The sequence below is a fragment of the Pinus tabuliformis genome, chromosome 8, assembly GCF_031772625.1.
Source record: "Pinus tabuliformis cultivar Carrire ecotype Pingquan chromosome 8, CPIR1, whole genome shotgun sequence".
Taxonomy (NCBI): domain Eukaryota; kingdom Viridiplantae; phylum Streptophyta; class Pinopsida; order Pinales; family Pinaceae; genus Pinus; species Pinus tabuliformis.
The window spans coordinates 51,563,500-51,578,556 of record NC_142294.1 but is presented as its reverse complement, the minus strand read 5'-3'; the positions used below and the strand labels follow the sequence as shown (position 1 = coordinate 51,578,556).

The 15,057-nt window shown below is 41.8% G+C and overlaps 2 protein-coding genes across 3 annotated transcripts in view; one reads left to right on the top strand and one right to left on the bottom strand.

Moving 5' to 3' along the window:
* LOC149234098 (piezo-type mechanosensitive ion channel homolog) overlaps positions 1–15,057 on the bottom strand; it is a 168,920-nt gene that overhangs the window by 77,738 nt on the left and 76,125 nt on the right. The window lies entirely within an intron of this gene.
* Positions 7,438–13,480, top strand: LOC149234099 (uncharacterized). Its single transcript, XM_089460977.1, has 3 exons — positions 7,438–8,392; positions 8,503–8,678; positions 13,442–13,480. Exons 1-3 carry the CDS (start codon positions 7,438–7,440, stop codon positions 13,478–13,480), a joined length of 1,170 nt encoding a protein of 389 aa, XP_089317103.1.

Genomic DNA, 15,057 nt, shown 5'->3' with positions numbered 1-15,057 from the left:
ATCTTCCTTTTACCCCAGTTTACAAGACCGGCGCTGCTGACCCATTTCCTCCTCGCGCCGACTTACAGATACTAAACCAGAACTAGCGTCGTACGACGCAACTGAGCCTTTTCTTAGTCGTGTCGATCCTCTTTTGGCAAGTTTTTTAAATATGGAGTCGAAGCTTCCAGGTCTAGAAGCTTCGTAATGGAAGTCTAGTAAATGGTTGGGCTGGATGAAGCCGAGGAAGTCAGTTTCTTTCCCCTATTAGGAGGGAACAAACCCAAGAGATAAGGCCTCTTAGGCCTCTCCCATGATAAGAGGAACCATCCCCCCTCCATCCAAGCTATATAAACTCCTCTTTTTCCAAGCTAAACTAGTCTTAGTCTTTTTGAGCTTGAATAACCAACAAGATATCATAGCTTGTAGCCTTCTAGTTTATGTTTTTGGAGGGAGAATAGTGTGTTTGGTTTGGTTTGGAACTAAAGGGAAGAAGCCTTAAAACTTCCATTGTTGGGGCTTTCCATGAGATGCTAGTGGAGGTATGGGAACCCGGATACATTGAAGGAGACTGGCAACATCAAGGCATTGGTTGTAATCTCTTTCTGAACTTACATAAATACAACTATTGATTGATTTCCTACATTAAGTGTTATCTCACATTTGATGGCTTAAGATTCCTTGACCTTTTAAGTAGGTTGAATGCAATTTGTATGCTATCACGTTTGTTGTTGTTGTTTGTTTGCTTGTTTCAGGTATTCGAAGGAAGGAAATGAAAAGTAGTTGGAGTAAGGAAGCAGGATCATCACCAAGCGGAATAGCGTTCTAAGAGGTAGGCCCTCTTATTTGATTCTAGCCTAAGGAAGTTTTCACTAGATTGTTTGTTTGTGGCTAGACCCGCTCTCTCGGGCTAGAGGAATTGTCTTTGTCCACATCGAGAATTTACCTACACCACAAATTGGCAACTCCACTAGGGAAGCCATCCTCTTGTTTGATTGATTTTCATTTCATGGTTTGTGTGAACTTTTGTAGTATCACCTTTTCCCTTTGGTTTTCTCTGCTTTGCCTAGTTTACTGCTCTGAGTCTGAAATTTATAGTGGCAGGTCTGGTTTTGGCCTTTGAAATTTATTTTTTTTGAAATCCTCGGTCAACGCATTTAATTTTCTGACAGTCGCGCCGACTAGTGCGATTTGTTTTAAAACAGCCGTGTCGTACCCCCTAGTGGCGCTTGTTGTCAGTGAGGCAATCGTGCTGATTCCTGTAGGTGAAGATCAAGGTTTCTCCTGCATCATAACTAGTGTGTCTTGCCCTCTTAATTTCTGTCTCTTAAGCTTGTTTTGCCTGTATTCTCCCTGACAGGAAAGCTTCATTAGCTTGCTTTGTGTGCCTAGTTTGTTTATTTATGGTCTTTTGGATCTGTGTTGACCTGTTTGAAGGCATACAGGCACTAGCCCACCCTTTGATGTGTTAAATTTGGCCCTGTGTGAAGTTCTTTTTTTTTTTTTCTTTGAATCCCTTGATCAGCGCTAGTTGTAGCCTAAATAACGGCGCCAATCAAGCCTATCAGCGCTAGTTGTAGCCTTGCCATTCGTGTTCATGCCGATCAACGCTAGTTGTAGCCTGGCCAGTCGTGTCGGTCTCTGAGTTAAGAAAAAAATCAGAATTTCTCCCTTTCCAGTGCCAGTGTGTCTTAACTCTCAGACTCCCTTCTTCCGCCCAGAAGTGATGTTAAAATTGGACAACTAGGTCCAAACTCCATGTTCTGATGCTCAGATTAAGAGGCTAATATTTTTGTTGGATTCCTCTTTCTGAGAGGTGTAAAATCCATATAAAAATAGTCTTAATCCGATGAGCAGAACTTATATTTTGAATTTATTATTCTTAATAAATTATATGTGCAAGGTCAGCCAGTTTTGTAATGTAGGCTCACATGCCCAACAGATGTGTCACACACCCTCATTGATGGATATATATACAGGAAAAGTTGGAGAGAATTTAAACACAACACAACTCACATCTTCCTCTCTCATCCTAAAAGTACGAACTACCTGGAGGACGAATTTCAGCCTCACGTGGGAAGGACGAAGAGGGTTTCTGCTGCTAGGGTTTCGTAGAAGTTTCAGGACAGCGTTGACTTTTGTAGAACTGACTTGGGTTGACTCATCTACTGGTTGGAGGGTTGTTGTGACATATGCTGGGCTGGCTGACCAAAGGAGACTTTGCTGGTTGAAGCATCCTGTTGACCGCCGAAACGAACACATACATTTTTTCTTGTTTCTGATTTGTCTTCTGTAAGATCTGCTTATATGTTCTATCTGCATTTTGCTTATCTACTTGTATGATTGCTGTGAGAAAAGTGAAATTGCTCTTAGCATAGAACATCTACAAAACTTTACATGGTATCAGAGGTGAGGTGAAGACAAACTCTATCTATAGCAATCATCATCGAAGAAAATGGATTCCTCTAAGCTGGAAGTCATCACTTGGAGTCATAAGCACAACCTCTTCATGTGTAGTCTCCTCCTCTCCACATCTGGGTTTCTGGTGAAGGAGAGAGACACCATGAGTGATACGCTAGTCTTCAAGTGATGCCCTAGCTGCTGTACATTGCCCTAGCCGCAGAGATCTGAACGCAGTCAAGGGAGGCATTGTTACGCTGCACAAGAAGCCTTTATATGCTGCCTGTAGCAACCTAAACGTAGACTTGTTCACGTAGTCAATGGAGGAAGAAGAGCCGCAGTCATCAAGCATAGAAGAATTCATAGGAGATCTGGCCGCAGTTGAAAGGAGACCTGTAGCTGCCAAGCCAATACGCAGTGTGAAGGTTCACGTAGCCCTAAACTTCAGCCACGTCCCTAAACGCTGTAAAGGAGAAGACGTTATGTATGCACAGCACTATACGCTGTCATGATACGCATACGAAATTAAGGAAACTATACACACAGCATGGACATCTATACGCTCAGTTATGGACAGTCTATACGCTGTCACCTTATACGCAGTTATGGAAACTATACATTGTCACCTTATACGCATACGCAGCAAATCTATACGCTGTCATTATACGCAGCAATGGAGAATCTTCGCATAAGGGAGCCGCATCCGCAGCAAGGTATTGACTCCACCATGGTGCAGTCATGACACTCTCGGCATCCTGTAACGTTCGTTGATCTGGCAGCGTGGGATCTGGCAACATAGATCAGGCAGCGTGTATTAAATGATCTCGGCATAAGGACGCAGTCACCATGAATGAATACCCTCGACCTCCAACGATATACCTGTAGTTGATCTATTATAAAGCAGTTATACTACAGCATGGGATCCGTGTTAATGCCACGTAACTGTAGGTGACAGCGTGGTAAAATCCAACGTTGTCTATGAGAAGAAGCAGTCTTGACACCAGATCTTGGTGGTTCTTCTATAGATGTTTAAGTATATTGAATAACAGTATGAAGATAATCCAGTAACGTATCTATTGCAAACAGTGATCTGAATTACAAGAAGTGACAAGGGTAAGGATCTCGGTTGGATGAAAATCTCGAATGAAGGGACCGAGTTATCTCACACAACAGTCCTGAAATACAGTCTCGGTGAAATCTCAGTAAAGGATTTCGGTGCTATCTCAGGGACAAGGTCTTGTTACTATCTCAAGAAAAAGTCTCGGTGCTACCACAAAGGACAGTGACTTCAATTCGGTGTTGTAATTTCAGTTTCGATGTTAATTGCACTAATAGATGGAGTTCTCCCTAGTTGAGAGGGACTGTTAAAATTGGACAACTAGGTCCAAACTCCATGTTCTGATGCTCAGATTAAGAGGCTAATATTTTTGTTGGATTCCTCTTTCTGAGAGGTGTAAAATCCATATAAAAATAGTCTTAATCCGATGAGCAGAACTTATATTTTGAATTTATTATTCTTAATAAATTATATGTGCAAGGTCAGCCAGTTTTGTAATGTAGGCTCACATGCCCAACAGATGTGTCACACACCCTCATTGATGGATATATATACAGGAAAAGTTGGAGAGAATTTAAACACAACACAACTCACATCTTCCTCTCTCATCCTAAAAGTACGAACTACCTGGAGGACGAATTTCAGCCTCACGTGGGAAGGACGAAGAGGGTTTCTGCTGCTAGGGTTTCGTAGAAGTTTCAGGACAGCGTTGACTTTTGTAGAACTGACTTGGGTTGACTCATCTACTGGTTGGAGGGTTGTTGTGACACATGCTGGGCTGGCTGACCAAAGGAGACTTTGCTGGTTGAAGCATCCTGTTGACCGCCGAAACGAACACATACATTTTTTCTTGTTTCTGATTTGTCTTCTGTAAGATCTGCTTATATGTTCTATCTGCATTTTGCTTATCTACTTGTATGATTGCTGTGAGAAAAGTGAAATTGCTCTTAGCATAGAACATCTACAAAACTTTACAAGTGACTAGGATGCTTTATTTGCTGGTTTTTATTGATTGATTGGCTTGAAGTTTCATTGCTTGATTTTTTGAGTTTTTTGGATGGTTTCTATGACCCTAGGGCATCTAGGTCAATTACCGTTCATTTGTTTGTTTACTCATTATGTCAAGTTTCTGATTTGTTGCTTCATTTAATCCATCTTTCAATCGCAACATCTTCATTGCTTCATTTTCAATTGAATGAGTGAAAGAGTCTCGTTTGTTCTCTTATTTCAAGTCTCTTTTCTCTTTCCGAGCATAGATTACATTGCTTGGTTTGTCAATTGAAGCATTTGAATGTTTGGTTTGTTTGGTTCAAGGAAGAAGTTGCTTTTAGTTTCATTTATCATGCTTTGGATTTGGTCGATGCTTGTTTGTTCGGAATTGTGAATTTTTTCATTAAAGTGCTTTATGTGAAAAATTCATTTTGCATTTTATGAAAAGAAGAACATCATTCTAGTTTACTTAAGCAAAAATATTGCATTAGTAGTGTCATTGAGAAGCTAGAATTGCATCATCATAAGCATTGGAAATGAAATGAAACTTCTTTTATTGTTAAGGGAAGATTAAGTGCATTTAGGACATGTATTAGTGAAAGATTTCATTCTTTGATTGTTGCATTGATTGTGTGCTCTCTATCCCTCAATTAGTGTTAACTTTCATCGAAGAAAGATTTATTTTCTCATATAGCTGCATATAGGAATTTTTAGATGACAGTGGTAGGGCCTTGGAATTGAAACCTAATTCAAGATCAACCATTAAAATTTATTGAATTAACCTAAGGAAGCATTGAAACTTAACGCTCACATTTATTAGTCTAGGCTAGAGACGTGTTCCGGCGTCTTTAAACCTAGTGGCTGTCGTTCGCTTCGGCATTAGACAGCGCTAGCATGGACTTGTGCTCCTCATGCCAACGCGTATATAAAGGGAGACCCCACTAGGTTTGCAATCCTTTATCCATAGGAAGCCGAGTCTGCCGAGTTGTAAACGTGATACACCGAACACAGCGTTCGGGGAGATTGCCTGCTCATACTTTTCGGTTCACCGGGAGGTATTCTGCAATTCACAGTTACCTAGTAATCCTTTTTCCTAGATTATCCTAAGCAATCATTTTGATCTTTATGACTCTTTAAATTTCAAAGATCATCAAGCACTTGTCCTTTCGAGCTCGTTAACTCCGAAAGCAACTAGAGTCACCTTTCTCTCTTTTCTCGACTCTTAAAATATGAAAAGGCAAAGTTTTGTTTTAGTGTCTTAAAATTAACTACCCACGAAATATTCCTGGTTAAAGTTATCTTAATTAGTGATTCTTTAGGGTCGATTCCAATGGCAACATTTCTAGAGTCTACCAGTCAAGGATTCCCCTCAGATGGGAATCGTAGTCATAGTTTTAAAAACCGGTGGAGAAAACCGGTTACCGGCCTAACCGGCCGGTTGGAAGCCTGGCCGATCGGAACCGGCCCTCCTAACCTGGTTCAGACCCTCATTTGCCCAGAAATAGGCCCTAACCGGTAAAAACGGGCCGGTTTAGGGCGGAACCGGCCGGTTTATAGCAAACCGGCCGGTTCCGTCCTAAACCGGCCGGTTTATGGACAGGCCGCCGGTAAACACAAAAAAGCGCAGCGGTTTAGGTTCTGAGGGCGGTTTAGGGGTTTTGGGGGTGAGGGAAAGGTGTTTTCCCTCCAAAAACACCCTCACACTTGCTATAAGACACCCCTCTCACTCTCATTTGTCTCACACAACTGATTTGGAGTGTTTGTGAGTGTTTGTGAACTTGGAGAGTGTGGAGTTTTTGCTGAAGTAGTCATCTTGGAGTTGGAGTTGGAGCTATTTTGGAGATAGTGTGTAGCTGTCAGTGGAGTTGCCATCATCAAGAGGAGGCTAAGGGAGCTACTTTGCATTTCCAGGTAAGGATTTGCACTTGATAATTCCTCATTTGAGTCTGCTGTCCATGAATTATTTTTTTTGTGCTATAAACTTCTCACTTCAATGATCTATCATCTATGCTAAGCCTATGAACTCTCTAGCTCTATGCTATCAAATTTTGTAGCTTGCATGTGCATTTTTTTCCTACATTTATCATTGGTTTTCCATGTTCCTTAGCTGCAATTTTTTTTTTAAATGGCAGATTTATTTGCAAATTGTTATTATTTCAAGCAAACATGGCTCCAAAAGGAAAGGACAGTGCATGGGCTCATTGTGATGTAATTGAGGGAAAAATGATATGCAAATTATGCCATAAATCTATTGGAGGTGGGGGTATTCTTAGGTTGAAACAACACTTGGCTGGGGTAAGAGGCCAAGTAAAGCCATGTGATGCACCAAAAGAACTGTTAGGTCCTATTAGGGCAGAATACATTGCCAAGCTTGAAAAATTTTATGAGGATAAGGCTAGGGAGAAGGCCATCCAAGATGAAATTGCAAGGAAGAGGGAATTAATGGAAACCATGAATCTTATGAAACAGAGTGGGTATGATAATTATGAGATTCAAGACTCCACTTCTATCCCTTCCACCAATGACCCCTTTCACTATGTTCATCCTTTTGTTGGAGTTGGCCAACCATCAAAAGGACCAAAGAGACCAAACATCCAAAGTTATTTCTCATCTTCTGCCACCATTGCCTCTTCTAAATCTAATCCCACTTCCTCCCAGCCAAGTTCTCAACCCACTTTGGATCAGCATTGGAAAAAACAATGCAAAGAAACTTCTCACCAATACATTGCTAGATGGTGGTATGATTCAGATATCCCATTTAATGCTGCTCGCTCACCTTATTACCAAGCTATGTGGGACTCTGTTATAGCTGCAGGAAAGGGCTTCAAAGGCCCTAGTATGCATGACTTGAGGGGAGCTCTTTTGCAAAAAGAGATATCTTCCATTGATGAGTATTTGTTTGAGTTTAGAGAGTCATGGGTCAAAACAGGTTGTTCCATTATGTCAGATGGATGGACCGATGGAAAGAACCGCACTATCATTAATTTCCTTGTTCTTGCCCTCAAGGAACCATGTTTTTGAAATCAGTTGATGCATCTGATAGGGTAAAGGATGCAAGCCTTCTATTTGAGCTTTTGGATAACATTATTCAGGAAGTTGGGGAGCAGCATGTTGTGCAGGTCATCACTGATAATGCCTCAAACTATGTTCTTGCTGGAAAGATGCTTGAGGCCAAATATAAGACCATATTTTGGACTCCATGTGCTGCACATTGCATAGACCTCATGCTTGAGGATATAGGCAAGGTGGAGTGGGTAAAAAACACTGTAGAGCATGCCAAGTGCATTACAAAATACATTTACAACCACTCATGGGTATTGAGCCTAATGAGGAAACACACTGGAGGCAAAGAGCTTGTTAGGCCTGCAATTACGAGATTTGCAACTCACTTCCTCACGTTGCAATGTCTCAATGGTCAACATAGAAACTTGCAGAAAATGTTTTCCTCTGATGAATGGTCTGAATCTCGGTGGGCTCGTAGACCAGATGGAAAAGACACCAAAAAGAAAGTGTTAGACACTTATTTTTGGAAAAGGTCTGTAGAGCTTGTGAAAATTACCGAGCCCCTTGTTAAGGTGCTAAGGTTGGTGGATGGGGAAAGATTGGCCATGGGCTACATTTATGAAGCTATGGATCAGGCAAAGGAGCAGATACGGGCAGCTTACAATGACAGGTTAGCTAAATATGGCCGTATATGGGAGATCATTGATAACAGATGGAACAATCAACTCCATCGTCCTATACATGCAGCCGGGTATTTTTTGAACCCAAGGTATCACTATAAAAATCGGCTAGGAGATCAGCATGATGGGGAGGTCAGAGCTGGATTGATTGATTGCTTGGAGCGCATGGTCCCTAACCATGTAGACCAGTTGGATATACATAGACAGCTTACTATTTTCAATCAAGCAAGTGGTACTTTTGGCAAAAACTTGGCAAAGATGGCAAGAGATGTGGACCAACCAGGTAAGCAATTCCAATTTCCATTTTGTTTTTCATTTCAAGTTAAAATTGTTTACGTTCTTTACAATTCAAATTATAAACTAAGTTACTAATTATTGTCTTTTTCTTTGCAGCACATTGGTGGGAGTCATTTGGTGGCCAGTGTCCTCAATTGCAAAGGTTTGCAATTAGAGTCCTCAGTCAAACTTGCAGTGCTTCAGGTTGTGAGCGCAATTGGTCTGTTTTTGAGCGCATACACACGAAGAAGAGAAACCGTTTGGAACAAAAACGGTTAAATGATCTTGTTTTTGTGCAATACAACCTTCGACTGAGGAAGAACCAAATGATGAGCAAATCACCTGATCTAGATCCCATTGTGTTGGACGATATTGATCCAACATCAGAATGGGTGGAGGAGACTGAAGATCCTGTGTTTGAGGCTGATTTTGATATCGACATGGCTTTAGCGGAGGATGAGGCAAATTATGTGGCGGCATCAGAACCAGGATCAGTAGCGGCATCAAGGAAAGGCAAGGAACCAATGGAAGGCACTCGTCGTGCAGGTCGACAAACTCGTGCTTCCACTAGGTCCACTTCTATTGTCATTGGTGGCATTGATACTGATGTTGCAGATGAGGCAGAGGCATCCTCGGACTCTGAACCAGATGATGTCTATGTAGCTCCTGATGATGATCCTGTGTCTAGTAGTGGTGATGGACTTGATGATTGATCATGTGTACACTGTAGACTTGTAGTAGGCCAATGGCCTCATAGCTTGCAGCATTGTTTTTGGACTTTATAGGCCATTTAGAGCCTCATTTCTTATGTATTTTGCTATTTTGTCGATGATATGTATTGCACTCGGTGCCATTTTGATATATTCACCTTTGCATGGTATATAAATGAGCAAACTTTGCATATTTTGTCTCTATTGGCTTGGAATCATGGTTTTACATCTTAAAAATAGTTTTGTTTCATTAAAAATTAATTATTTAATGTATTTTTTAAAAACCGGTTCGTTTAGACCAAACCAGTCCCGGTTAGACCGGTTCCGGTCGGTAAACCGATTAGCTAGGTGGACCGGTTCGGTCACCGGTTCCGGTTTTAAAAACACTGATCCTAGTCCTTTTCCTTCTTTTGGAAACACTGGTGCTCCTTATATGGCAACGTTGTCCCTCCCTGGGTTAACCATTGGTTTACCTATCTGGTTATTAACGACCTCGGTGGTCCCGTATATCCCGACTCCTGCCTAACCATCTCCTTCATTTGAACCACATCACATTGATTCTAAGGTTGACCTCTCACCTTCTTCCCCTATTTCTTCACCTTCCTCTTCTACTTCGCCTAGTGAAAGTTTGAAATCCAGTAACCAGGAGGCTAAGAAGAAGAAGAAGAAGAAGAAGTCAGATAAGCGAGAGGCCAATCGTGCAGTTGTTACTCCAAATGCACCTCCCGTAGACAAACCTTCCGATCCTCCACGGAAGGTCAGATTCCCTTGCAAGTTGTGTAAGGGTGACCATCTCCTTCAAGATTGTCCTGGCATTCCCAGAGTCTTAGAGGTATGGTCTCAAGACCTGAATCGACCATCCCTATCGACCTCTAGAGATCATGTCGATGCTACTCCCTCGGCTAATGATGGTAAGAAGAAGTGAAATATTAGATTCCCCTGTAGGTTATGTGAAGAGAAGCATCTTCTTCACCTTTTTCCTCTTATGGATAAAGTTTCCAAAATTTTGGAAAACCTTACAGCTCCTCAAGCCCAACTTCTTGTTGGTTATCAGAGGCTTTCTTCTAACCCTCTCCTAGTTGGTAAAGAGATCGACTTGGATTCATCTCTTGCCCATCCTGCTCTTCTTGAGCATGCCTTTCTTGTGTCAGTTCCCAACCAACTATTGGTCGAAAAGAGTGTCAACTTGGCTCCGCATTCAGTTGTTCACTCTGTTCCCAAAGAGAGCCCTGATCATACTGCTCATGTTCTTCTCGTCTCCTCAGATTCTCACGAATCGAAGAGTGACTCTCCCGTCCCAGTTGATCAAAAGAGTCCTTCTCCTTCTCCTGCAGGGTATGGGGGCAATCATATGATACCCCCACCAAGTAGTTCTGTCATTTCTTTTGATTGGAGTCAATTGACTGCATTCCGCCTCCCATCTTATGTGCCTTTCCAGATCACAGTACAAGCCTATAATATGGTAGTACATGGCACTATATTAGATAAAGGCGCGTTTGTTAGCATCATGTCTTCTACTACTTGGCAAGCTTTGGGTTCCCCACAGCTTGTGCCTATTACCCAGAATTTATTGCCTTTCAACGGAGAAACCAGTCAACCCTTAGGGATCCTTCCAAAGTTCCCTATTACTTTGGGAGGAAATACCATCTATATAGACGTGATGGTAGTCCAAGGTCCCTTAGATTTCAATCTTCTCCTTGGACGCGACTATGTTTATGTCATGGGAGCTCTTGTTTCTTCGCTTTTCCATGTGGTTTGTTTTCCACACGAAGGGAGAATAGTGACCATTGATCAATTGTCATTCATTGGTCACCAGGTGCCTCCTATGCAACCATCGTCCCCTATTGGTTCTTGTTTGCAAGCAGTACCCTCCCCGCCATAGGTCAATTATGTGGCTACCTGTTCCGTCTCCACATCTGTTGATGATCACACAGATGGTATAGTACATTATGTACTAGGGGCATTGGAACCTGATCTGTCATTTGTACCAGTTGACATGTGTTCCTCCCAGAGCGTAGTTCTCCCATCCTGTGAGGACCTCTTGGAGGCCATGTTCTCGTATGGTCCATGATCAGATGTCGTGAGCACAGTTCTTTGTCTTGTGTCAAGCTCCTTAAAAAATGAAACAATGACCACGGAGCACAGTTCCTTGTCTTGTGTCAAGCTTGTTAAAAAATGAAACAAGGGTTTGAGCATAGTTCCTTGTCTTGTGTCAAGCTCGTTAAAAAATGAAACAAAGAGTCTTGAGGATAGTTCTTTTACTGTGTCAACCTCGTTAAAAAAATGAAACACCTCCCTTTTCCAAATCGAGTCTTTGATTAAGATCTCGAAAAATCTGAGTCGAGTCTTTCTTGGATCTCGAAAGTGAACCTTCATTCCATCCACCTAGCTGAATGAAATGAAGCTTGGGGGGGCATGTACCTCGAATTGAGTCATTATTCTGGGGGCATGCAAACTTAATCCAAGCATAGTTTTTCGTTTCAAGCTTGTGTAAACATGAAACCGAATTCAAGCAGAGTTCCTCATGGTTCAAGCTTGTGTAAAAATGAACCCACGCCCCATTTTACATCTCGTGATTGTCGTTTTTATCAGCTAATTTCTGCTAGACAAGCCTTGGTTGTTTCTTTCCATCGCCACCATCTCTTTGGCCGATCATATCCTTTCACTGGGTTGTTTTTTCCTTTCTTGAGGAACCGCAGCAGTTCCACCATAACTGGAACCAGTTGCTACCCTTTATACCACTCGTTCCTCTAAGACGAGTCACCTTTAAGCTCTTTTCTGACTCGTAAAAAATAAAAAATTGCCGAGTATTTTTCCTTTTTAGACTCGTTAAAGTAAATAAAAACGGGGAGTCTGCTTTACGCCCTTTTCTGACTCTCAAAACACGAAAATATTGCCAAGCTCTTGTCGTTTTGAACTCGTTAAAGGCTGTGAAACGTCATTTATCCAGTATACGTTTACCCCTTTTTCAGGCTGAGATAAACTATTTACGATAAAGGTACTCCTTGACTGAAATGGTCAAGCGGTTCTCTCAAGTATCGTTTTCTGCCTTTTCGGGCTCGAGAGTCACAAATGTACGAAAAGGGACCATGTGGAGTTTTCTTTTCTGTGTCTTTTTCAAGCTCTCTAAATATGAAAAAGATACCGAGTTACACCTTTGTCGGACTCGTTAAAACATTAAACGCCATCGGATTCGTCACCATGACGAACATGAGCTTCTCCTTCCTAAGGCTCAGTAATCTTACTAGGTCGGATTCATCCAAAGGATGGACTTACAATGCAAGCACATGCTATCCCCTTCAAGCTTGCGATTAAAAAATAATTAGGGTACCTGCCAGAAATGGTGGGGGAAAATTGGAAGTATTTCATCAATTGTATTTTGCACTTGAGGCAGCATGTCGCTCTTGAACATTGACACTCATCTGCTGTTCGTGTCGGGTTTTGGGACATCCTCGCTCTATCACTTGCCTCCCTGGGTTTTGGGTTATCCATTTTTAAACCTCTCTTATGATCTCTGCCATGTCACCATGACCTCTGATCCTATGATGTCAAATGCTGCCAAAATCAAGAGTCGTGTCATCCACATGTTCAAGAGAAGTCTTCCTACCTGTGCATTGTCTAATCATATGCCACCATCTTGGATTACTCTCATTCATTGTGTTTCTCGTTTCGTGCCGATGATGAAGGCAGATCGCTTCCTGTCGACTTCAGCTCATTATCCAAGAAGTTAATCTAAAAAATCCTTTCCAGTACCTTAGAGCTTGCATGCCCTAATGGCAAGTTCTTCGCACTCGACAACAAGTTCACATCATTGGCTTTCGATCGAGTGATTTCACGGGTGTTTGACTTCAGTTCCTTATTCACATTCCATGGATTGTGTTGCTGGTACCTTGAGAGCCATTGTCATTATTGGTGGTTTCTCTCGCACTTGTTAACGGTCCACATCATTAACCGGTAATCAAGCGACTTTCTAGCATGTTCGACTTCAACACATCTATTCACATGTTAGAATTTTTACTTTGATCAAGTCGTGTTGGAGTGCAAGACCCTGGGCTCAGATTACTAAAGTCCAGGTTGCAAGGCAATGTGACATGATCATGCTGATATACATGTCTCTTTCAGATGGATGGTTGCGACCATACCATGAGTTGTTATATGTGATCCTTCTCATTATTGGATGGCTGCAACCATACCTTGGTTTCGATATGATCCTCTTTATTGGATGGTTGCACCCATGCCTTGGATCCATTTACATGATCTCTCTCTGGATGGTTGCGTCCATACCACGATTCATGTATCATTTGTCAGAGTTTCAATGATGTATATGTATCTATGCTTGCTTGCAGGTTTTCCGACGAACTCTAGTTCCCCACATCTACTTGTAAAGCATTTCACCCCACTCTAGTTTGGCCTTCATGCTTTAGGGGGCATCTGTTACACATCATTTTGTCACTGTCCCTATACTCCCTGTTCCTCGATCCTAGAGGACCTCTACAATGAACCCTACATGCTTTCCCATCATGAAAAGACTTCCATTATGTCCCTCTTCATGGGCAGAACATTTTCCTTTTGCATCATTTCCCAAAAATCTTCCTTTTAACCCAGTTTACAAGACTGACACTAATGACCCATTTCCTCCTCGCACCGATTTAAAGAGATTGAAACCAGGACTAGCATCGTACGACGCAACTAAGCCTTTTCTCAATCGCATCGATCCTCTTTTGGTAAGTTTTTTAAATATGGAGTCGAAGCTTTCAGGTCTGGAAGCTTCGTAACGGAAGTCTAGTAAATGGTTGGGCTGGATGGAGCCGATGAAGTCAATTTGGGCTCCTTTCCCCTATTAGGATGGAACAAACCCAAGAGATAAGGCCTCTCCCATGATAAGAGGAACCATCCCCCCTCCATCCAAGCTATATAAACTCCTCTTTTTCCAAGCTAAACTAGTCTTAGTCTTTTTGGAGCTTGAATAACCAGCAAGATATCATAGCTTGTAGCCTTCTAGTTTATATTTGTGGAGGGAGAATAGTGTGTTTGGTTTGGTTTGGAACTAAAGGGAAGAAGCCATAAAACTTCCATTGTTGGGGCTATCCATGAGATGCTAGCGGAGGTGTGGGAACCCGGATACATCGAAGGAGACCAGCAACATCAAGCCATTGGTTGTAATCTCTTTCTGAACTTATATGAATACAACTATTGATTGATTTCCTATATTAAGTGCTATCTCACATTTGATGGCTTAAGATTCCTTGACCTTTTAAGTAGGTTGAATGCAATTTGTATGCTATCATGTTTGTTGTTATTGTTTGTTTGCTTGTTTCAGGTATTCGAAGGAAGGAAACAAAAGGTAGCTAGAGTAAGGAAGCAGGATCATCACCAAGCAAAACAGCGTTCTAAGAGGTAGGCCCTCTTATTTCATTCTACCCTAAGGAAGTTTTCACTAGATTGTTTGTGTGTGGCTAGACTAGCTCTCTTGGGCTAGCAGAATTGTCTGTCTGCATCGAGAATTTACCTACACCACACTTGTCTCATGGGTTTCATGAGCAAGGACTTTTAATTTAGTAATGGCTCCCATTGTGAGCCTTTAGGATTTGTCATCTAGTCATAAAAGTCAATTTAAGTCTATGTCATGTATGTAGGACCCTTCTTGGGCATGTTACAATATATGTAAGTCATTAAAAGAGTCAAAGAGACCCTCCAAGACCAAGCTCAAGCTCCTCCAAGAAGTCAGCCTCAAGACGATATCCAAAAGGCATGTCGGCCTAGTCTACAAATCAAGTTGGCTTATATTCATGAACAAATCACTATAAATAGGCAACTCGACTCTCATTTCAAGGCAAGAATTTCGGTGCAGATTTTAGAGAAGGTAATCAAAGTAAAGGTGCGAAATAGTTCGATCGAAGGGTCAATAGCAGCGCTACATCCAAGCGAAGGAAAGAGATCAAGTTTGAAGGGAAGACCAAAT